The sequence below is a fragment of the Giraffa tippelskirchi genome, chromosome 11 (assembly GCF_054371585.1).
Source record: "Giraffa tippelskirchi isolate mGirTip1 chromosome 11, T2T-mGirTip1v1.2.pri, whole genome shotgun sequence".
NCBI classification, from domain to species: Eukaryota; Metazoa; Chordata; class Mammalia; order Artiodactyla; family Giraffidae; genus Giraffa; species Giraffa tippelskirchi.
Genome location: NC_137285.1, coordinates 65,323,355 through 65,347,020, shown reverse-complemented (window position 1 = coordinate 65,347,020; position 23,666 = coordinate 65,323,355). Strand labels below are relative to the sequence as shown.

Genomic DNA, 23,666 nt, shown 5'->3' with positions numbered 1-23,666 from the left:
TACCAGAAAGCAATCATGTCCCAGGACAACCTATGCATGACTTAAGCCCAATCACAAGTCCAGTCCCCACTTCCCTTGCTGTTTGGTGAGTCTTTTCTGCCTTCTCCCATAATATTTAGTAGGGGCTACTTCAATATATGTGAAAGTGTTACTCAGTTGTGTCTGACTCTTTGCAACCGTATGGGCTATACCCTGCCAGGCTTCTCTGTCCATGGATTTCTTCAAGCAAAAATGCTGGAGTGGGTAACCATTCCCTTCTCCTGGGGATCTTCCCAGCCCAGGGACTGATCCCAGTCTCCCACATTGCAGGAGGATTCTTTACCATCTCAGCCACGAGGGAAGGCCTAGGAAGACACAGCCATATGGTAATTGCATCTGGACCATTGCACTGACCAGGCTACAGTACATTTTCTTTACTCTCTAGTTACAGTGTGCCAGCTTCTCACTGCAGTGGCTTCTCTTGTAGGGCCATGGGTTCTAGGTATGCAAGCTTCGTCAGTTGCGGCATGTGGGATTAGTTGCACTGTAGCATGTGGAATCTTCCTGGACCAGGGCTGGAATCAGTGTCCCCTGCATTGGCAGGTGGATCCTTACCCGCTGGACCACCAGGAGGCTCCTATCTTTAAGTTCTTGAGGAACTGCCACAGTGCCTTCGACAGTGGTTGTACCATTTTCTATCCCCACTAACAGTACACAAGGGGTCCAATTGGTTCATATCTTTGCCAACATTTGTTATTTTCTGGGTTTTTTGAGAGTAGTCATCCTACTGGGTACGACAGAGATTGAGATGATTGGAAGGCAAAACCAACTTGATGGACATGAGTTTGATCAAGCTCCAGGAGATGGTGATAGAGAGGGAAGCCTGGCAGTCCATGGGGCACAGAGACTTGGACACAATTGAGCTACTGAACAGCAACAAAATTTGTTCATTTTTTGTTAATAATTGTTGTTGCCTGTGCCTTTGGTGTCATACCAGGGAATCATTGTCAAATCTAATGTCCTGAAGTTTTTGTCCTAAATAAGAAGCTCAATTTACCGAAAGATGGGGAAAGAACTTGTCTAAAGACTTTGAAACATTAATAAGATTTATCCTCAGGTTTCCAAGGAGCTAGACAAATGGAGGTTTAGGGAAGGAAGAAGAAGTAAGCTAAACTCACTTGAAGGCTTCATTCTCTTGTTCATTTGTAAAACCACTGTGTTGTTTGAAACACTGCCATGAGATTTCTGAGACCAGTGCTACTGGGCTTCATCAGAGGAACACAAAAAAATGGCAGACCTTGCCCGTGTCCCCACTGGGAAGGAATCGCATCAGGGCACCAGGGCTCACAGACTCCAGGGAATCCCGGCCCTCAGGACTGGGCTCCTTTCTTCCAGCCGGCTGCAGGTTAGAGGCCCAGGGACTCTTATTCTGGCTCCAACCTTCAGGGCCTGAATTCTGGGACAGCGTAAGGGTAAGCAAGACCCTTAACACTCCTTTATCTGCTTGGGGGTTAGCATATCTAAGAAGCTGCAACTAGCAGATCATGGAGGGCTGAGTGCTTGCAGCAGGTATGGTTGGAAAGATGGGTGTGAGGTTCCTATGTCAGCCAGGCCTTTCCAGGGTGAAGATCTGTGCATTTTTCCTGGCCAGTCAACTCCCCATGATATCCTCCCAGGGAGCCCAGATCCATGATTATGAAGGCAGAGGCTTTCCCCTTGCTTATCTGTAATTTCCCACTCCCACAGTGAGGAGCCTGGCTCCCATCATCTGCCATTTATCTGTGCATTGCTCCTTTCCAGATTACATGGGCAGAGGCTTCAGCATCCTTAGCTACTACATCCTGGAAAAGAACTCCATAAAATAAAGTCCACTGTTTATGCACAGTCCATTTTGCCTTTTGTCTACAGATTCTGTTCATTTCCAAAGTTAACTTAGGTTAGCACCTTTTACTCCATCCCCTACAGTTGAGCTTTTCCATACATTTCTAATATGGCTACATTCTGCCATATTGTATATTCCATCCTGTAACACTCTCACAACCTAAATAACTAAATTTGAATAAATTATGACTTACCCCTTGGGCTATACAAATCTATAGTCTTAGACAAATGCAGAGTGACAGTCATCCATTTTATAGTATCACTTCAAACCCCCCACTCCAGAATTGGCTTACCATCTATGTAGCTTTGCCTTCCCCAGAATGTTATAAATGGGGTCATGCTGTGTGCTGACCGGGAGCTGACTGTGGCTCAGATCATGAACTCCTTATTGCCGAATTCAGACTGAAATTGAAGAAAGTGGAGAAAACCACTAGACCAAATGGTCTAAATCAAATCCCTTATGACTATAGAGTGGAAGTGAGAAATAGATTTAAGGGACTAGATCTGATAGACAGAGTGCTTGATGAACTATGGACAGAGATTCATGATATTGTACAGGAAATAATAATCAAGACCATCGCCAAGAAAAAGAAATGCAAAAAAGCAAAATGGCTGTCTGAAGAGGCCTTACAAATAGCTGGGAAAAGACAGAAGGCGAAAAGCAAAGGAGAAAAGGAAAGATATACCCATTTGAATGCAGAGTTCCAAAGAACAGCAAGGAGAGCTAAGAAAGCCTTCCCCAGCGAACAATGCAAAGAAATAGAGGAAAACAATAGAATGGGAAAGACTAGAGATCTCTTCAAAAAAATTAGAGATACCAAGTAAATATTTCCTGCAAAGTTGGGCTCAATAAAGGACAGAAATGGTAGGGACCTAAGAGAAGCAGATGATATTAAGAAGAGGTGGCAAAAATACACAGAACTCTACAAAAAAGATCTTCATGATGCAGATAATCAGGATGGTGTGATCACTCACCTAGAGCCAGACATCCTGGAATGGGAAGTCAAGTGAGCCTTAGGAAGCATCACTATGAACAAAGCTAGTGGAGGTGATGGAATTCCAGTTGAGCTATTTCAAATCCTAAAAGATGATGCTATGAAAGTGCTGCACTCAATATGCCAGCAAATTTGGAAAGCTCAGCAGTGGCCACAGGACTGGAAAAGGTCAGTTTTCATTCCAATCCCGAAGAAAGGCAATGCCAAAGAATGCTTGAACTACTGCACTATTGCCCTCATCTCATACACTAGTAAAGTATTGCTTAGAATTCTCCCAAGCCAGGCTTCAGCAATACGTGAACCATGAACTTTCAGATGTTCAAGCTGGTTATAGAAAAGGCAGAGGAGCCAGAGATCAAATTGCCAACATCTGATGGATCATCGGAAAAGCAAGAGAGTTCTAGAAAAACATCTATTTCTGCTTTATTGACTATGCCAAAGCCTTTGACTGTGTGGATCACAATAAACTGTGGAAAATTCTGAAAGAGATGGGAATACCAGACCACCAGACCTGCCGCTTGAGAAACCTGTATCAGGTGAGGAAGCAGCAGTTAGAACTGGACATGGAACAACAGACTGGTTCCAAATAGGAAAAGGAGTACGTCAAGGCTGTATATTGTCACCCTGCTTATATAACTTATATCCAGAGTACATCATGAGAAATGCTGGGCTGGAGGAAACAGAAGCTGGAATCAAGATTGCGGGGAGAAATGTCAATAACCTCAGATATGCAGATGACACCACCCTCATTGCAGAAAGTGAAAAAGAACAAAAGAGCCTCTTGATGAAAGTGAAAGAAGAGAATGAAAAAGTTGGCTTAAAGCTCAACATTCAGAAAACTAAGATCATGGCATCTGGTCCCATCACTTCATGGCAAAATGATGGGGAAACAGCACAAACAGTGGCTGACTTTATTTTTTTGGGCTCCAAAATCACTGCAGATGATGATTGCAGCCATGAAATTAAAAGACACTTACTCCTTAGAAGGAAAGTTATGACCAACCTTGACAGCATATTGAAAAGCAGAGACATTACTTTGCCAACAAAGGTCTGTCTAGTCAAGGCTATGGTTTTTCCAGTGGTCAGGTATGGATGTGAGAGTTGGACTATAAAGAAAGCTGAGCACTGCAGAATTGATGCTTTTGAACTGTGGTGTTGGAGAAGACTCTTGAGAGTCCCTTGGACTGCAAGGAGATCCAACCAGTCCATCCTAAAGGAGATCAGCCCTGGGTGTTCATTGGAAGGACTGATGTTGAAGCTGAAACTCCAATACTTTGGCCACCTGATGCAAAGAGTTGACTCATTTGAAAAGACTGTGATGCTGGGAAATATTGAGGGCAGGAGGAGAAGGGGAGGACAGAGAATGAGATGGTTGGATGGCATCACTGACTCAATGGACATGGGTAGACTCAGGGAGTTGTTGATGGACAGGGAGGCCTGGCATGCTGTGGTTCAGGGAGTCGCAAAGAGTCGGACATGACTGAGCAACTGAACTGAACTGTGTGCAGCCTCTTCATACTGGATTATTTCAGTTAACAACATACACTGAAGATTTATCCAGGTGTTTCTATTGGTTGATGGTTCACTGTTTTCTATTGCTGAGTAGTATTTCATTTTATGTGTATAGGAGGAAAAACATTTTTCACTCTGTCCTTCTAGATTCTTGGTTGAGAACCGTCTTGTATTAGAAGATTACTAAGAGAAGAAAAGAAGTTAATAGCATGCATACAAGGAAACTACCCAGAAATCTGAGTTACTCCCAGAAATAGCCAAAGCCATTACCTTAAATATAAACCTTCAGATAAAAACAAAAGAAGACCTTGGGAAAGGGGGAATGCCAGTTGTGGCAGGATATTATGCAAAGCAGGATAAACAAGGGTATGATTGTTTGAATATTTAAGTCAGGGCTTCTACAGTGATGAGTTACTTGAGATTTAGTCATTCTTCTATTTCTGGTGCAAAGCAGGACATGTGTGCATGTTCAGGCATATCTGACTCTTCATGGACCCAAGGACTGTAGCCCTCCAGGCTCCTCTGTCCATGGGATCTCCCAGACAAGAATCCTGGAGGAGTTTGCCATTTCCATCTCCAGGGGACCTTCCCAACCCAGGGAACTGACCCCATGACTCCTGTTCCTCCTGCCTTGGCAAGTGGATTCTTTACCACTGACCCAAGACACTTGTTCCTTGGAAGAAAAGCTATGACCAACCTGGACAGCATATTAAAAAGCAGAGACATTATTTTGCCAACAAAGGTCCATCTAGTCAAAGCTTTGCTTTTTCCAGTAGTCATGTATGAATGTGAGAGTCGGACGATGAAGAAAGCTGAGTGCCGAAGAACTGATGCTTTTGAACTGTGGTGTTGGAGAAGATTCTTCAGAGTCCCTTGGACTGAAAGGAGATCCAACCAGTCAACCCTAAAAGAAATCAGTCCTGAATATACATTGGAAGGACTGATGTTGAAGCTGAAACTCCAGTACTTTGGCCACCTGATGCAAAGAACTAACTCATTTGAAAAGACCCTGATGCTGGGAAAGACTGAGGGCAGGAGGAGAAGGGGAAAACAGAGGATGAGATGGTTGGATGGCATCACCAACTGGATGGAGATGAGTTTGAGCAAGCTCCAGAAGTTGGTAATGGACAGGGAAGGCTGGCATGCTGCAGTCCATGGGGTAGCAGAATCGGACGCAACTGAGCTACTGAACTGAACTGAAAGGGGGGCACGCTGTTACTAGTGATTTTCCTATTGTAAATATCCTTCACAGAAGACCATTCTCATATTTCTAAGTTGTTTTTTTTTTCTTTGAATCAGATTGAAACAATCCTTATTATCATAGGCAAATTTTGGGGTGGTATATTCTAATCACCTTGAAATCGATGTACCCCACTTTGCTTATGCATTCATCTATTGAAGGATATCCTGATTTTGTCAAGTTTTTAGCAATTATGAGTAGTGCTGCTGTATGCAATTGCATCTTTGTTTGCATTTGGATATAGATTTTCAAAGCACGATACTTCCACTAAATACTGGAAGCACGATTGTTGGATCTGTCGACTTAAAAAAAAAGTACAATGTGAGTGTTGTGAGTTAAGTTTTATTTGGGGCAAAATAAGGAATTCAGTCCAGAAGACAGCACCTCAGATAGTCCTGAGGAACTACTCCAAAGAGGCAGAGGGGAAAGGTCAGCATATATGTGACCTTGGTGAAGAGGGAATACATGCATTCAGGCACATATTTTTCCAGAAGTTTTCTACTGTTTTTGTGAAGCTTTGCTAGTCACGAGGAACAGTCATCACCATGAAGGATTTTAGTGCTTTTCTAGATATAGGAAGAAGTACAAGAACTGGGCTCATAAAATCAGCTCCTGAAAATAATCTAACTATCTGAAAATCTGGTCTGGCAGTTTTTCCCCAAGCACGGAGTGCCTCATTTCTGCTCTCCACCTGAACTCCTTTCAGGGAGGTGTTGAAGGTCAGTAGTTGCAGCAGCACATTATTTAATTCTTGTAGAGGTAGATAGCAAGTGCCAATGGCAAGTGCCAATTTGTACTTGACAGATCCCAAAGTGAGACTTGTTTAGCTTTGGGAAAACTGCACAATTGCCTTACAAAGTAACTGTACATGCATCCCACAAGCAATGAGGGAGAACTTGTTGTTCCTCACCTTCAACAATTGGGATTGTCATATTTTTGGACTTCAGCAGTCTTAAATGTGTGCTGTGACATCTCATGATTTTAATTTGCAATTCCCTAACAGTATATGATGTTGAGCATATCTTTGTATGATTTTTACTATATGTATGTCTTTTTTGGCCAGATATCTGTTCAGATTCTCACCCATTTTTTCCGGGGTTGTTCTAAAGATTTTTGATATACAAATCCTTTATCAAATATGTGGTTTGCAAGATGCCTCCCAGTATGTGGCTTGTCTTTTGACTTTTTGAATAAAGTCTTTTAGAGTACAAATCTCTAAGTGTATAAAATCCACAATATTACTTTTTTTTTTCTTTTGTGGATTGGCTTATTGTGTCGTGTGTTAAAACTCAAGCTCATGATCTACAAACCAAGCCCAAGGTCATGTAGATTTTCTTCTATGTTTATCTCTGTAATTCTGAGAGTGTTACATTCTAAATGTCTGCAAATATATTTGAATTTGGTGTTAAGTTTTGAAGTTTGTGTCTACAACCATTTTATTTCATACAGTTTGCAGTTTATTTGTTCCTTAACTATTTTGGAGAAGTCAGGACACTTGGCACTATTTCAGTTTGAATTTCCACAGTTTAAAGGATCTAGCAGAACTGCTCTGAGGTGCCTGGGCCTTCACTGAGCTGAGAGGGTGACTTGTTCTGCACTTTCCAATTGGTTGGCAGGGAACATGAGCCCGCCTCTCTGGCCCAGCCCTGGAATGTGCATTCCGCCTAAGGACTGAGTTCAGGGCTGATGGGAGCATCATATCCTCAGCACCTGACACAGCTTTGGCATCTGGAATATGCAGGGCTGAGTACAGGCTGACAGCCTGGGTTTCAGGATGCCCCTGGGTCAAGGCCATGCTAAGAGGAGCCGGGTCCCCTCAGGAGCCCAATATTCCCAGGATCTGCTGGAGGCAGTGCCACTGAAGAAAAAGGGGAAAAAAAGTGAGAATAGGTGGGGAGATGGTGCCTGTGTGTGGTTGACTTCTGAGGACTCAGGAGAGGAAGGACTTGGTGTGGAGAACTCAGTGTGCAGCCAGTTTTGTGTGTGGTGGGGACGGAGTACAGAGCTGTTCCCTGGTGTGTGGGGTCCAGTTTTCCCGGCGCCATTTACCGAGGGGACTGTCCTTTCCCTGGTGTACGCTCTCATCCCCTTTCTTGGGAATTAACTGAGCACACGCCTATAGGACTTTGCTGGGCTCTCTACCCTGTTCGTCTGGTCTGTGCGCCTGTTTTTATGCCAATTCTACACTTCTCTTGGTGACTGTATCTTCGTAATGTAGACGCTTCCAGCCTATTCTCCTTTCTCAGGTTTGCTTCAGCTATTCTGGGTCCTTTGTGATTCCACACACATCTTAAGATTGTTCTGTTTCTATGAAAAATGTCATTGGAATTTTGGTAGGGATCACATTGAATGTGTATGTTAATTTGGGTAGAAGTGAAGTGAAGTGAAGTCACTCAGTCGTGTCCGACTCTTTGCAACCCCATGGACTGTAGCCTACCAGGATCCTCCATCCATGGGATTCTCCAGGCAAGAGTACTGGAGTGGGTTGCCATTTTCTTCTCCATTTGGGTAGAATGCATGTATTAATAATATTCTTTCACCCATGAGCATGGGATATCTTTCTATGTGTTCAGTTTCTTTCATCAGTGTCTTACAGTTTTCAGTATGTAAGCCTTTCACATTTTTGGTTGAATTTACTCCTAGTGTTTTTTTTTTTTTTTGGATGCAACTGTAAATGGGATTTTAAATATATACATATACATATATATATATATATATGATAGTTCATTATTAGTATATAGAATCACAAATGACTTTTGTGTCTTGATTCTTTAAATTCTGCCGTTTTACTGAATTTATTTTTCTTTTAACATTTTCTGTGTGTGGTTTGATGTGGAAAACTAGAATTTAGAAATGTCACGTTTTGACTACATCCAGGTCACCCACAGCACCCAAGACGTAGGGGCTACTAATATAATCTCCCCACAGTTTCTTTAAAAGAAATACATATTGATTTATTTTCGGTTGTTTGGAGTCTGAGTTGCGGTGAGCGGAGGTCACTCTTCATTGTGGTACACAGCCTTCTCATTGCAATGGCTTCTCTTGTTGTGCAGCACAGGCTCTAGGCATGCGGGCTTCAGTAGCTGCAGCTCTTGGGCTCTAGAATGTTGCCTAAGTAGTTGTGGCGTGCAGTCTTAGTTGTTCTACAGCATGTGGAATCTTCCTGGACCAGGGATTGAACCCATGTCCTTTGCATCGGCAGACAGGTTCCTACCTACTGTACCCCACAGTGCCTCTTAGTAACATGTCAACTCCTATGGGCCATCACCACTTTGGGTGAACTGTACCTGGGTGGGGTTTGGCCTTTATAATAAAAAGGTTTGTTTTCATTTTTCTGGTGTGGTGTGATGTGGTGGTTTTAACAAGTAGCTTATTTTCTAGTAAATTTCAAGTGTATAAAAAAATTTAAACAGCAGTACCAAGTTTTCCACATTCACAAAATACTGCAGTGTATTTTACCCTGTGAAATCAGGAAGGCCACTCTCCCAGGAACAAGTACATAACCCCAAAGAGAGGGATAATTATGGTTTCCACATTATAATCCTATCCACAGGACCACTTCAACTTTCACCAGTTGCCCAACTTTGTGAAAATACCATTTTCCATTCCAATCTAATTTTCTTCTACTGGAACTATTCATTACTGGGATGTTCCCTCATTTTAAAAAACCTTGTTGGATTTAAAGTGTGCAAGATGAGCATGATTTGGGTGGTTTTTTCTGTAGGGTTTTTTTTCACTTAGGACGTTTTCAGTGTTTACCACATTGTAACATTTACCATTATTTCATTCATTTTTTTCATTGTGATTAAAAACATAACATTTATCATTTAAACCGTTTAAAGCACACAGTTCTATAACTGTTCATTAACTACATTCACATTGTTGTAAAAATATCCTCACCATTCATCTCCAGAACCTTTTCATTTTCCCCACATGACACCCTAACCTTTAAACACTAACAACACTGAACCCACTAACAACACTGAACACCCTAACCTTTAAACACTAACAACACTGAACACAGCAACCTTATTCTACATTGAATTTGACTTATCTGGATATCTCATACTAGCGGAATCATAGAATGTTTGTCCTTGTGTGTCTGACTTGTTTCACTTAGCATAATGACTTTTTAAGATTCATCCACATTGTAGCATGTGTGAGAATTATCTTATTTTTAAAAGTTAAATCATATTCCATTGTGTATATACTGTCTTCTGCTTATCCATTCCTCTGTCGAAGAACACTTTTGTTCCCATCTTTCGGCTACTGTGAATAATGCTGCTATGGATGGGGTTACAAATATCTGTTCCAGTCCTTGTTTTCTAATATTTTGGGTGTATATCCTGGATCAGAATCAAGCATCATATGTGAATTCTGTGTTTAAGTTTCTGAGGAGCTGCCATAGTGTTTTCCTCAGTGGCTGCGCCATTTTACTTTATTCCTTTCTATGACAGAATAATGCAACTTATGGCTCTTTCTTATTTTGCTTATCTGTTTACCTGTTGACACACATCTAAATCCTTTCTACATTGGGCTATTGTGACCAGTGTTGCTATGAATATTAGTGTACAATTTTGTTTGAATGCCTGTTTTCCATTCTTTGAGTATATATATATATATATATATATATATATATATATATATACATATATATATATAGGAGTGGAGTTGCTGAACCACATTTGTTGTTGTTCAGTTGCTAAGTCATGTCTGACTCTTTGTGACCCCATGGACTGCAACACGCCAGGCTCTTCTGTCCTCCACTGTCTCCTGGAGATTGCTCACAATCATGTCCGCTGAGTCAGTGATGCTATCTAATCATATCCTCTTCTGCTGTTCACTTCTCCTTTTGTCTTCAATCTTTCCCAGCATCAGGTTCTTTTCCAATGAGTCAGCTCTGCATCAGGTGACCAAAAGTATTGGAGTTTCAGCTTCAGCATCAGTCCTTCCAATGAATATTCAGGACTGATTTCCTTTAGGATGGACTGCTTTGATCTCCTTTCAGTGTAAGGAACTCTCAAGAGTCTTCTCCAACACTACAGTTCAAAAGCATCAGTTCTTCAGCACTGAGCTTTCTTTACGGTCCAACTCTCACATCTGTATATGACAACTGTAAAAACCATAGCTCTGACTATACAGACTTTTGTTGGTAAAGCGATGTCTCTGCTTTTTAATACCCTGTTTAGCTTTGCCATAGCTTTCCTTCCAAGAAGCAAGTGTCTTTTAATTTCATGGCTTCAGTAACCATTCACAGTGATTTTGGAGCCCAAGAAAATATAATCTGTTATTGTTTCCACTGTTTCCTCATCTATTTGTCATCAAGTGATGAGACTGCATGCTATGATCTTAATTTTCTGAATGTTGAGTTTTAAGCTAGTTTTTTTCACTTTCCTCTTTCACCCTCACCAAGAGGCTTAGTTCCTCTTCACGTTCTGCTATTAGAGTGTTATCATTTGAGTATCTACGGTTGTTGACATTGTTCTTCAGAGATGGGTAATTAATGTGGCCAGGGTGCTGGCATGACTCCCACCTCTCAGGGGCAGGAATGAGGTCTGTGTGTCTTCTGAGGGCACTTGGGCTACTCTGGGCCAGTCTCTGAGATATAAGGACTCAATGCCTAAGGTAGGAGACTTGAGTTTACCACTGATACCTACTTTGTTTTTTCAGAAAATGGAAGAACTTCTTGCTGTCATGGGAGGCCAGTAACAGCACTGGATGGGTGGGTGGCTTCAACCCCTGACCCGAAGTGAACCCCTTTCATCCTTCTATGTCAGGTTTTGCATGGTGCAGTGAACTGTCATTGACATGGAAACTGCTGCTTTTTCCAAACCAGTATCTGTTCTCTATACCCAAGTCTAGCACCTCAGCTTTCCTTTGGGAACTACACCTTGCCTGCTTCCATTCCAAACAGTTCCAGAGAGCTGGCTCCATGTTACACTCAGCTTGAAGATGGATTTAATATCCATGTCTAGCCAATCCTATTTTCAATCCTCTAGCTCCTGTGATGGGTTCAAGGATGAGTCTGACTCAAGCCAGGCCAAAGGCATTTAAAGTCATGGTTTTTCATGGAAACCAAGGGAAGGAGAAATCCTTTCTGGGAAAACGGATGGTAAGGGTTGTCAGCCTAGAGTTGCTTGGAGCCCCAGACACAGTGAAAGAGACAGTGCCTGTGAAGGGAGTCCCCCTAAGACAGGACAAATGTTTGGAGAAGAGCAAGTCACACTGAGAGGGCATGTGCCACTGGATCTCCCAGGTCCACACCCATTCTTAAGGCAACAAATCTCCCTGAAATTATCTCCCACTCATGGGCTAGATAAAATGATTAGAAAACAAGCCAGAGCTGCAGCCACATGTCCATCCTGCCCCTCAGGACCCACACCTGTTTCTTGGACCTGGCCAGAGCAGCAAGGCCCATTTCTGAGCCCCTGATAGACAACTCTTGGCTGACCTGGGCGGCCTGACCCAGCTGGCCAGTCCTTCACATGTGTGCCCAGGTTGAGGTCTTTACAAATACCCACTCCAGGCAGCAAGGACTTGATGTCACCTTCTCTGTCCTTTCAGAAGCCACAGGGCTGGGTTGGCAAGGGGGAGGGAGGGGTGGCCATGGCACTTCAGGTGGTCATCTGAGTGGGGCTCTGCTGGACCTCCTGCAGGGCTGCCAGCTGCCACTTGATTAGGAAGAGGCTATGTCACCTCTACCTGCTGTTGGACGTCTTCCCAGGCAGAGGTGAGGAAGCAAGAAAAAAGGCAGCGGGGGCAGAACAGGAGGGATAACTCGGAGAAACTGAAACCATCCAGAGAACCCCTAGGCCAGGACTATCCTGCTCGGCCTGTAGGCACCAACTCAGCAAGCGTGCTGTCAACGGTGCGGTTCCAAACCCTTTCCTCCAGTCTGTAAGGCCTTGTACACATCCAGTCAAAGGCTTTAGAGTAATCAATGAAGCAGAAGTAGATGCTTTTCTGGAATTCCCTTGCTTTTTCTGTAATCCAACAGATGTTGGCAATTTGTTCTCTGATTCCTCTACCTTTTCAATTTGATCTCTGATTCATCTGCCTCTTCGAAAACTCAACTTGTACACCTGGAAGTTCTTGGTTCACATACTGTTGAAGTCTAGCTTGAAGGATTTTGAGCATAAACTTGTTAACATGTGAAATGAGTGTGACTGTACAGTAGTTTGAACACTCTTTGGCCTTGTCTTTTTGGGGGATTGGAATGAAATCTGACTTTTTCCAGTCATGGAAAACTGCTGAGTTTTCCAAATTTGCTGGCATATTGAGTGCAGCACTTTAACAGCATCATCTTTTAGGATTTGAAATAACTCAGATGGAATTCTGTCACCTCCACTAGCTGTGTTTGTAGTAAATGCTTGCTAAGGCCCACTTCACTTCATACTCCAGGATGTCTTTTTCTACTTGAGTGACCACACCATCACAGTTATCCAGGTCATTAAGGCTTTTCTTGTATAGTTTTTCTGTGTATTCTTGCCACCTCTTCTTAATATCTTCTTTTGTTAGGTCCTTGCCATTTCTGCCCTTTCTTATGCCCATTTTTGCATAAAACGTCCCCCTGGTATCTGCGATTTTAATAAAGATCTCTAGTCTTTCCTATTCTACTGTTTTCCTGTTTCTTTGCATTGTTCACTTATCTCTCCTTGTTATTCTCTGAATCTCTGTATTCAGTTGGATATATCTTTCCCTTTCTCCCTTGCTTTTCGCTTCTCTTCTTTCCTTAGCTATTTGGAAACCCTCCTCAGACAACCACGTTGCCTTCTTGCATTTCTTTTTCTTTGGGATGGTTTTGGTCACTGCCTGCTGTACAATGTTATGAACCTCTGTCCATAGTTCTTCAGGCACTCTGTCTACCAGATTTAATCCTTTGAATCTATTCATCACCTCTGCTGTATAATCATAAGGATTTGATTTAGGTCATACCTGAATGGTCTAGTGGAAAACCCTACTTTCTTCAATTTGAGTCTGAATTTTGCATAAGGAGTTCATGATCTGAGCCACAGTCAGCTCCCGGTCTTGCTTTTGCTGACTGTATAGAGCTTCTCCATCTTTGGCTGCAAGGAATATAATCAATCTGATTTCGGTGCTGACCATCTGGTGATGTCCATGTGTAGAGTCTTCTCTTGTGTTGTTGGAAGAGGGTGTTTGCTGTGACCAGTGGGTTCTCTGTTAGCCTTTGCCCTGCTTCATTCTGTACTCCAAGGCCAAACTTGCCTGTTATTCCAGGTATCTCTTGACTGCCTACTTTTGCATTCTAGTCCCCTATGATGAAAATGACATCTTTTGTTGGTATTCGTTCTAGAAGGTCTTGAAGGTCATCATAGAACCGTTCAACTTCAGCTTCTTCAGCATCAGTGGTTGGGGCAGACTTGAATTACTGTGATGTTGAATGGTTTGCCTTGGAAATGAACTGAGATCATTCTGTCATTTTTAGCAGTCCTAATAGGTGTGGTGTGATATCTTATGATTTTAATTTGCAATTCCCTAATGGCATATAATGTTGAGCATGTTTTTGTATGATTTTTACTATCTATATATCTTTTTTGGCTGGGTGTCTGTTCAGATGCTTACCCATTTTTTATGGGATTGTTTAAGCTTTCTTTGTCTATAATTTTCTCCCAGTTTGTGGCTTGTCTTTTGATTTTCTGAATAAGGTCTTTCAGAGTAGACATCTTTAATTTTATAAGGTCCACAATATTTTTTTTTTGTATGTGGACTTTTTGTGTGTGAAAACTCAAAGCTCATGATCAGTAGACCAAACCCAAGATCATGTAGATTTTCTATGTTTCTATCTATAATTTTTATAGTTTCACATTTTAAATGTCTATTAGTAAATTTGAGTTAATTTGGTGATTACATTTCATTCCATACTGTTTCATGTTAATTGTTCGTTAACCGTGTTGGAGAAGTTTGGGGATACTTTATTTCAGCTTGAATTTCCACAGTTTAATGAACCTAGCAGAACTGCCTCATGGGATGGGGTCTCCCCTAAGCTGTGAGGGAGGCTTGATCTTAATGTTCTTATTGGTGGCAGGGAGCACAGAGCCCACCTCCCTGATCCTTCTGCATCCCCCAGGGTGAATTTGTGCTCTGCAGGAGCACCTGGCTCCCCGAGGCAGTCCCTCAGGATCCACTGAGGCTTCAGCTTTGGGAATTTGTAGGGTCCAGTTTATGCTGATGGGAGCCCAGTCTCCTCAGGACCTGGGTGGAGATGGTGCTGCTGAAGGAAGAGGTGAGGAAAAGTGGGGAGAAGTTTCCTGCGTGTGGCTGACTGCTGATAGTGTTTGTCTTCAGAGAACCCAGAACTGGAAGGGCTGACATGGAAAGGTGTGGGTTTTTAGTCAGTTTTTGTCTGTGGTATAAGACATAGCTGTCCAGTGTTGTTCCTTGGAGTACCGTGTCCATTTTTCCCAGCATCGTTTTTTTGTCCTTTCCCCGATTATGTTCTTGGCTACTTTTCTGTGAATTAACTGACCAGGCGCCTGTAGGTTTATTTCCAAGCTTTCTGTTCCTCTTGCCTCGGTGCCTGTTTCTGTACCAATTCCACACTCTTTTGGTGCCTTTAGCTGTGTAATGTAGATTGAAGTCAGGGAGGGAGGTGCCACCAGCCTATTCTCCTTTCTCAAGGTCACTTTGGCTCTTTTGGGTCCTTTGTGGCTCCTCACAAATGTTAAGATTATTTTTGTTTCTGTGAAAAATGTCACTGAAATGTTGGTAGTGATTGCATGAATATGTACATTGCTTTGGTTAGAATGGACATTTTAACAATATTTTCCCCATGAGCATGGGGTATCTTTTTATTTGAGTCTGTTCAATTCTTTGACCAATGTCTTTCAGTTTTCAGTTTGCAGATCTTTCAAGTCCTTGGTTAAATTCTTAGTTTTGGGGGGATGCAATTGTAAATGAGATTATTTCCTTAATTCCGCTTTCTGATGGTTAATTATTTGTATCAGTTCAGTTCAGTCACTCAGTCGTGTCCGACTCTTTGCGACCCCATGAATTGCAGCACGCCAGGCCTCTCTGTCCATCACCAACTCCCGGAGTCTACCCAAACCCATGTTCATCGAGTCGGTGATGCCATCCAACCATCTCATCCTCTGTCGTCCCCTTCTCCTCCCGCCCCCAATCCTACCCAGCATTAGGGTCTTTTCCAATGAGTCAACCCTTCGCATGAGGTGGCCAAAGTATTGGAGTTTCAGCTTCAACATCAGCCCTTCCAATGAACACCCAGCATTGATCTCCTTTAGGATGGATTGATTGGATCTCCTTGCAGTCCAAGGGACTCTCAAGAGTCTTCTCCAACACCACAGCTCAAAAGCATCAATTCTGCGGTGCTCAGCTTTCTTCACCGTCCAACTCTCACATCCATACGTGACCACTGGAAAAACCATAGCCTTGACTAGATGGACTTTTGTTGGCAAAGTAATGTCTCTGCTTTTAAATATGCTATCTAGGTTGGCCATAACCTTCCTTCCAAGGAGTAAGTGTCTTTTAATTTCATGGCTGCAGTCACCATCAGCAGTGATTCTGGAGCCCAAAAAAATAAAGTCTGACACTGTTTCCACTGTTTCCCCATCTATTTCCCATGGAGTGATGGGACCAGATGCTATGATCTTAGTATTATTTGTATAGAGAATCACAAAAGATCTTTCAGTTTTACTGAATTCATGGGCTTTTTTTTTTTTGGCCATGCCACTCAGCATGTGGGATCTTAGTTCCCCAAGTAGAGATTGAACCTGTACGCCCTGCAGTGGAAGAGCAGAGTCTTAACCACTAGATTACCAGGGAAGTCCTTGAATTCATATTTTAGTTCTGACAATTTTTCTAGTAGTTTTATGTGGAAAGCTAGAATTCAGAAATCTCACAAACTGTTTAAGTTACATCAGGTTCATTTACAGCACCCAAAACATAGTGGCCACTAATATACTCTTCCCACGGTGACTTTTAATACCATATGGACTCCTACAAGGGCCATTAGCTTCACCAGTTTAGTTGAATTTGGTCTGGGTAAGTCTTGGTCTCTAGAGCAATGTCTGATGTCATCCCTGACTTTCTAGCATGTTACACGGTTGTATTGAAAAGTGATTTACTTTCTAGTAAATTTCAAATGTTTCAACTTTAAATAGCAATACAAAGTTTTCTACAGTCACACCAAATAACAGTGTGTTTCACCCAAAACAGGGCCACTCTCTCAGGGAACCAGCAAATAATCCCCACATGAGGGATAATATGTTTCCACATTACAATTGTATTCATGAGACTACTTCCACTTTCACCAGCTGCCCGAATTTGTACAAATGTCTTTCTCCATTCTAATGCAGTTTTCTTTTCTGGAACCACCACTGGGGATTTGCCTCATTTTAAAAACCTTCATAGATTTAAAGTGTACCAGATGAGTATGATCTGGGTGGCATTTTCTATATGGTTTCTTTCACCATATTTTTCAGTGTTTCAGGATGTTTTCACTGTTTTTCCATGTTGTAACATGTATCATTATATTTTCATTATGATTAAAACATTTTCAGGTTTTTATAACTTCTATAACGTTAACTTCATTCACATCGCTGTCAAAATATCCTCACCATTTGCTTCCAGAACCTTTTCATTTTCCCCAACTGAAACTAACCATTAAGCACTTAACCACCTCAACCCTTGGCAACCTTATTCTACTTTATAATTGAATTTGGCTTATCTGGATATCTCACACTAGTGGAATCATATAGTTTGTCCTTCTGCATCCAGCTTGTTTCACTTAGCATATCGACTTCAGTGTTTATCCACATTGTAGCCTGTGTGAGAATTACCTTAGTTATAAAAGTTGAATTGTATTCCTCTTAATGAAAGTGACAGAGGAAAGTGAAAAATCTGGCTTAAAACTTAACATTCAAAAAACTAAGATCATGGCATCACTTCATGGCAAATAGATGGGGAAACAATGGAAACAGTGACAGACTTTATTTTTGGGGGGGCTCCAAAATCACTGTAGATGGTGATTGCAGCCATGAAATGAAAAGACGCTTGATCCTTGGAAGAAGAGCTATGGCCAACCTAGACAGCATATTAAAAAGCAGAGACATTACTGTGTCAACAAAGGTCTGTCTAGTCAAGCTATGGTTTCTCCAGTAGTCATGTATGGATGGGAGAGTTGGACCATAAAGAAAGCTGAGCACCAAAGAATTGATGCTTTTGAACTGTGGTGTTGGAGAAGACTCTTGAGGGTCTCTTGTGCTGCAAGGAGATCAAAGCAGTCAATCCTAAAGGAAATAAGTCCTGAATATTCATTGAAAGGACTGATGCTGAAGCTGAAGCTCCAATACTTTGGCCACCTGATGTGAAGAACTGACTCCTTGGAAAAGACCCTGATGCTGGGAAAGACTGAAGGCAGGAGAAGGGGAAAACAGAGGATGAGATGGTTGGATGGCATCACTGACTGGATGGACATGAGTTTGAGCAACCTCCAGGAGTTGATGATGGACAGGCAAGCCTGGTGTGCTACAGTCCATGGGGTCGCAAAGAGTTGGACACAAGTGAGCAACTGAACTGAACTGATAAAGGTTGAACTGTATCCCATTGTTTATATACTACATTATGTTTATCCATTCATCTGCTGAAGGACACTTGTGTTGATTCCACCTTTTGGTTACTGTGAATAATGCTGGTATGAATATGGGGTACAAATATCTGTCCCAGTCTTTGCTTTTAAATATTTTTGTTGCATACCCTGGAACAGAACTGAGGGATTCTACATTAACTCTGTGTTTAGGTTTTTGAGGAGCCTCCCTACTGTTCTCCACAGTTGTGGCTCTATTTTACTTTATTCCTTTATATGGCAGAATAATGCATCTTACGGATCTACCCTATTTTGCTTATCTATTCATCCATTTGTGGACATTTTAATTGTTTTTACCTTGGGCTATTGAGAACAGTGCTACTATGAATATTGATGTACAAGTTTATATTTGAACACCTGTTTTAAATTCTTTGAATATGTATCTATGAGGGGAGGAGTTGTTGAAACATATGATAATTACATTTTTAAGAACTCAAATACTTTGGTCACCTAATGCAAAGAACTGACTCATTTGAAAAGACCCTGATGCTGGGCAAGATTGAACTCAGGAGGAGAAGGGGGCAACAGAGGATGAAATGGTTGGATGGCATCACCGACTCAATGGACACGAGTTTGCGCAAGCTCTGGGAGTCTGTGATGGACAGGGAAGCCTGGCATGCTTCAGTTCATGGGGTTGAAAAGAGTCAGTCACTACTGAGTGACTGAACTGAAATCAATTTCAATGAATACCACAAGCAAGTTGTTTTCACCGTGCAGAACCAAGAGATCACCTTCACAGTTCTGCCCTAGGGCTACATCGACTAAATGTCTGCAGTAATCTAATCTGAAGAGATTTTGATGATCTTGCCTTTTCACAGATCATCAAATTTGCCCCCCTCACTGATGACTTACAGAAGGATCTGATAAGAACGCAGAAGAAACTACTTTAGATACCTTAGTAAAATGCATGTGAGTCAGAGAGTAGAACATAAACCTCATAAAAATCTAGGACTCATCCACTTTGGTGAAGTTACTAATGTGCTAATGGTCTGGAGTATGTTGCAATAGTCTATTCCTTTTTTAAAAAATTATCTTTAAAAAATAAATTAAAATAAATAAATAAACAAAAAGCAAAAAAAAAGAAAATGCCAAAATTTTTCATACATAGTTTGCACCATTGTACATCTCTGTAAGTAAATTCTGAGCTCCAATTTCTCTACACTGTTGCCAACGTTTGTTGTTTTTGTTAATTTTTCCCATGTTCATCCTGTGTGTCTTATTTAGGAAGAAGTTGTAATGCAGGACCCATATTTGAGGAGAGGGGAGTTAACTTCAAATACTTGGTGGAGAACTAAGTTTCTATATCAATTGTTTAGAATTTTTCTGCATAGAGACTTCTATTTAACACCATTCATAAAAATTATGTAATTTATTTTAACCAGTTTGGACACATGAAAATTATTTTAAACTTTTGGCTATAATCCAGCACTGTGTTATTAGACTGTTTAGTTCATTCTTGCTTTGACTATTGAGAGCTTTTTCCACTTGGTTCTGTTTTCATTTTATATAATTTATCTTTTGTGGGTTTTGGGGGTGATTCTTTCTTACAGTTTAATATTATCCTGATTCACATATTTACTTTCTCAGTCCTAATATCAGTTCTTTATTCAAAGAGCCCTTGTTCCTTTTTATTAGAGAATAATATTAAAAACTTGCATGTGGGAGCTTAATACTTTCAGCAGACAATGCATGGAAATATGTGTATGCATCCCAGCCTATGCACACACATATAATTATAAGTATTTCCATGTGGAACTATGTGTATATATATGAGGCTAAGGACAGTTTACACTGATGTCTCCAACCTGATCTGTTATGACATGGATATTGTAACTTTCTCCCTTTGTCTGTATGCAACTTCCCACACCAATGGTAAGAAAACTGGCTTCCACTACTTGTCATTTATTGAATTCAGTGCTTGTTCCATTTGATGATTGACACAGTTTCAGAACTATTAGCTACTGCCCTCCATGGGAAGGAACTCAGAGTCCGCTCTTTATGTATAGACGGTTCATTTTGCTTTTGCCCTGGAGGTTCCATTCATTTCCACAGTTAACTCAGTTGAGCTCGTTTTGTCCCACCATCAAGTGTGAGTTTTTTTCTTTTTCTTCTCTTCATCTCTTGGCAATGCTGTATGCATGTGAGCTTTTAATTTTCCAACTAGGAATCGAACCCACATCCCCTGCATTAGCAACATGGAGTCTTAGCCACTGGACAACCAGGGAAGTCTTGAGATTTTTCATACATTTCTCGATCAGTTAGTTTCTTTGTTAAATATTGCATTCCAGTCTTTGACATTCCCATACCCTAAATAACTAAATTTGAGCAGATAAAAAATTATTTGTTGGGTTGTGTATAAAAAATAAATCTAATGTGTTTGATTAAATGCACAGTGGCAGGTAGTCATCACTAAGGTATCATATGGAATATTTCAATGACATCTTCCATAAACTGTTTATTATGTCTGTTTTGCCCTTTCTAGAATGTCTTATAAATAAGGCCATCCAGTGTGTAGCACTTCAAACTGGATTCTTTCACTTAGCAATATAAGGGTTAGAGTCATCCTTTTTTATTTGGTATGGGTTGATGGTTCATTCCTTTATATCTCTAAATACTATTGCATTTCATTATATAAGAGGAAAAATAATTTTCCCTCTACTCTTCTATGTTCTTCATGGAGATTCCCCCTTGTAATGAAAAGGAGCTGAATTGGAGAAAAAATAATCAGAAGTTTAATATATGCCATGCATACCTCCTATATACTTGAAAGATACCTGGGAAAACTCAATCACTCTCTGAAATGGCCCAAAACTTAATCATTTTTAAATGCTATCTTCAGCTAAGAATGAAAGAAGGATGTTAGAGAATGGAAGAAGCCAATTAAGAGAGGTTATTAGGCAAAGCACAGTAAACAAGAATATGGCAGTTACACAGATTTACATCCAGGTCCATTCCATTGACAAACTTTTCCTCATATTTAGTCATCATCCAATTCCTGACTCAGAGAGGGACACATGTTTTCAAATGGAGATATCATTAATAAAAATAAATTTACTTCACAAAAAGGCATTTTCTACTTGGTTTTCAAAGATTCTCCTGGGTCTGCTGTTTCTTAATCAGCCCAAAATAATCCTTTTGTCAAATGGGCATATTTTGGGGTGCTGTATTATACTCTCTTTGACAAGTTTGTGCCATAATTTGCTTATAAATTCATCTATGAAAGGACATCCTGATATGTTTAAGTTTTTAGCCATTATGAATAGAACTGCCATGCATTACTTGATGCTAGCTTTTACTGAACAGAGTTTTTCAAAGCAGTTGTCTAAATTCAAGAGGTACGCTTCTTAGATCCTAAGGTGAGACTGTTTAGCTTTGGAGAAAACTCCCGAACTGTCTTCGAAGTTGGTTGTACATACATTCCACCAGCATCTTGAGTATATTCTTATATGCTTCTTTACTATCTGTTTATCTTCTTTAGTCAGGTGTGTGTTGCAACCTTTACCAAATTCTAATAGGGTCATTTGGTACAATTTGAGTACAGATCCTTTATTAGATGTGTGTTTTGGAAATAGCTTCTTCCAGCATGTGGTTTGTCTCTTGGTTTTCTGACTAATGCCTTCCATAGAGTAGAAATTTTTAATTTTATAAATCCACATTATTTTTTCTTTTGTTAATAGATTTTTTTTATTAAAAGTTGTTATTTTTTATTATTTTTGGAGGCAGCATGTCTCTATTGTTGTGGGCTGGCTTTGTCTAGTTGTGGTGTGTGTGGGGGGGGTACCCTCTAGTTACGACACGCAGCTTCTCCATGCAGTGGCCTCTCACTGTGGAGTACATGCTTCTAGGCTCGTGGGCTCAGTAGCTGTGGCCCACAGGTTTAGCTGCCCCATGGCAGGTGGGATCCTCTGGGACCAGGGACTGGACCGCTGTCCCCTGCCTTGACAGACAGACTCTCAACCACCGGACCACCAGGGAAGCCCAGTGTTATGTTTTAAACCTCATCACTGGACCCAAAGTCATGTAGGTGTTTGCCTAGAATTTTTATAGTTTGATAATTTAAATTTGTTTATGGGCAATTTGAGTGAATTTTGGTTTCACCCATAAAGGTTGTATCTACATTTATTTCATTCTATTTGGTTTCTAATTAATTGTTTCTTAATAATTTTTTGAGACGATATGGTGAGATACTTGGCTCCATTTCAGTCTGGCTTCAAACTCAGTATGTGCAGCAGAACTGCACTTGGGGTGAGGCCTCTGGTTGAGATGCAGGCCTCCCTGCACTTCTCTGACATTTGGGATGAGGCCTCTGGTTAAGATCAGGCCTCCCTGCATCTCACCGGCTGCACAGAACCCACATCTCTGCCCCTTGGGGCACAGGTGCATCCTGCCCATAGACTTTGCTCTGTGACAAGCAGACAGCAGCTTTGTCTCCTCAGGACCCATCAGGTCTTAGGTTTCTGGACGAAAGGGTAGTGTTCGCACTGACAGGAACTGGAATTTCTCAGGACCCACCGGTGAAGAGATGCCACAAGAGGAAAAAGTGAAAAAGTGGGGAGAAGCTTCCTGTATGCAACTGACTGCTGTGATGTGGGGTCCATCTTCAGGGGACTCAGGAGAAAAAGAGTATATGGACTATTGTGCATTTTTAGTTAGTTTTATGTGCAGTGCAGATGGTGACCAGTGTCGTTCTTTGGAATGTGGTATCTAGTTTTCCTGGCACCTTGTGTTAATGGCTTTGGGTAGACTAAACATTTTAATAATAATTTGTTCTGATGCATGAGCATGGAATATTTTTCCATTGCGTCTTCAGTTTCTTTCTTTAGCACTGCTCTATAGTTTTCTAATTATAGGTCTTTCATGTCTTTGGTTAAATTTATCCTAGATTTTTTTTTTTGATGGAATTATAAATGGTATTGTTGTCTTAATTTTCTTTCTGATGATTTATTACTATATAGTAACAAAATTGATTTGTGTATATTGATTCCATTTTTGCAACTTTACTGAATTTATTTTTTAATATATTTTTTGAAGTAATGTGATATTGTAATGATAAATCTCACTGTTTCTACTGCAGTCCAGGTCACTGCAGGACCCAAGACATGGTGGCTAATACTATACTCTTCCCACAGTGCCTCTTAATACCATATGGACTCCTACAAGGAAAACGAGTATCACCAACTTTGCTTGAACTTGGTCTGGGTGAGTCTTGACCTCTATAACAAAGTTTGATGGCTGTCTTATCACCACATCTTCTTTCTCCATTCATCAGTTATTGGAAAAGTAGTTTGCTTTCATGTCTTTGTTATTGTGAATAGTGCTGCTATGAACACAGTGGTGAACGTATCTTTTCAAATTACAGTTTTGTCTGGGTATATGCCCAGGAGTGGGATTGCTGGTTCATATGGCAACTTTCTTTTTAGTTTTTTTGAGGAAATTC

The 23,666-nt window shown here is 41.0% G+C and overlaps 1 protein-coding gene across 2 annotated transcripts in view; it reads left to right on the top strand.

Annotated features, from left to right (window-relative positions):
- The window catches only part of MAP9 (microtubule associated protein 9), a 71,728-nt gene that overhangs the window by 46,607 nt on the left and 1,455 nt on the right, over positions 1-23,666 (top strand). For both annotated transcript variants that reach the window (XM_081545905.1, XM_081545903.1), the window contains exon 14: positions 23,359-23,428. In XM_081545905.1, coding sequence (XP_081402031.1) covers positions 23,359-23,428 — 70 coding nt within the window. The remainder of the gene's footprint in view (positions 1-23,358; positions 23,429-23,666) is intronic.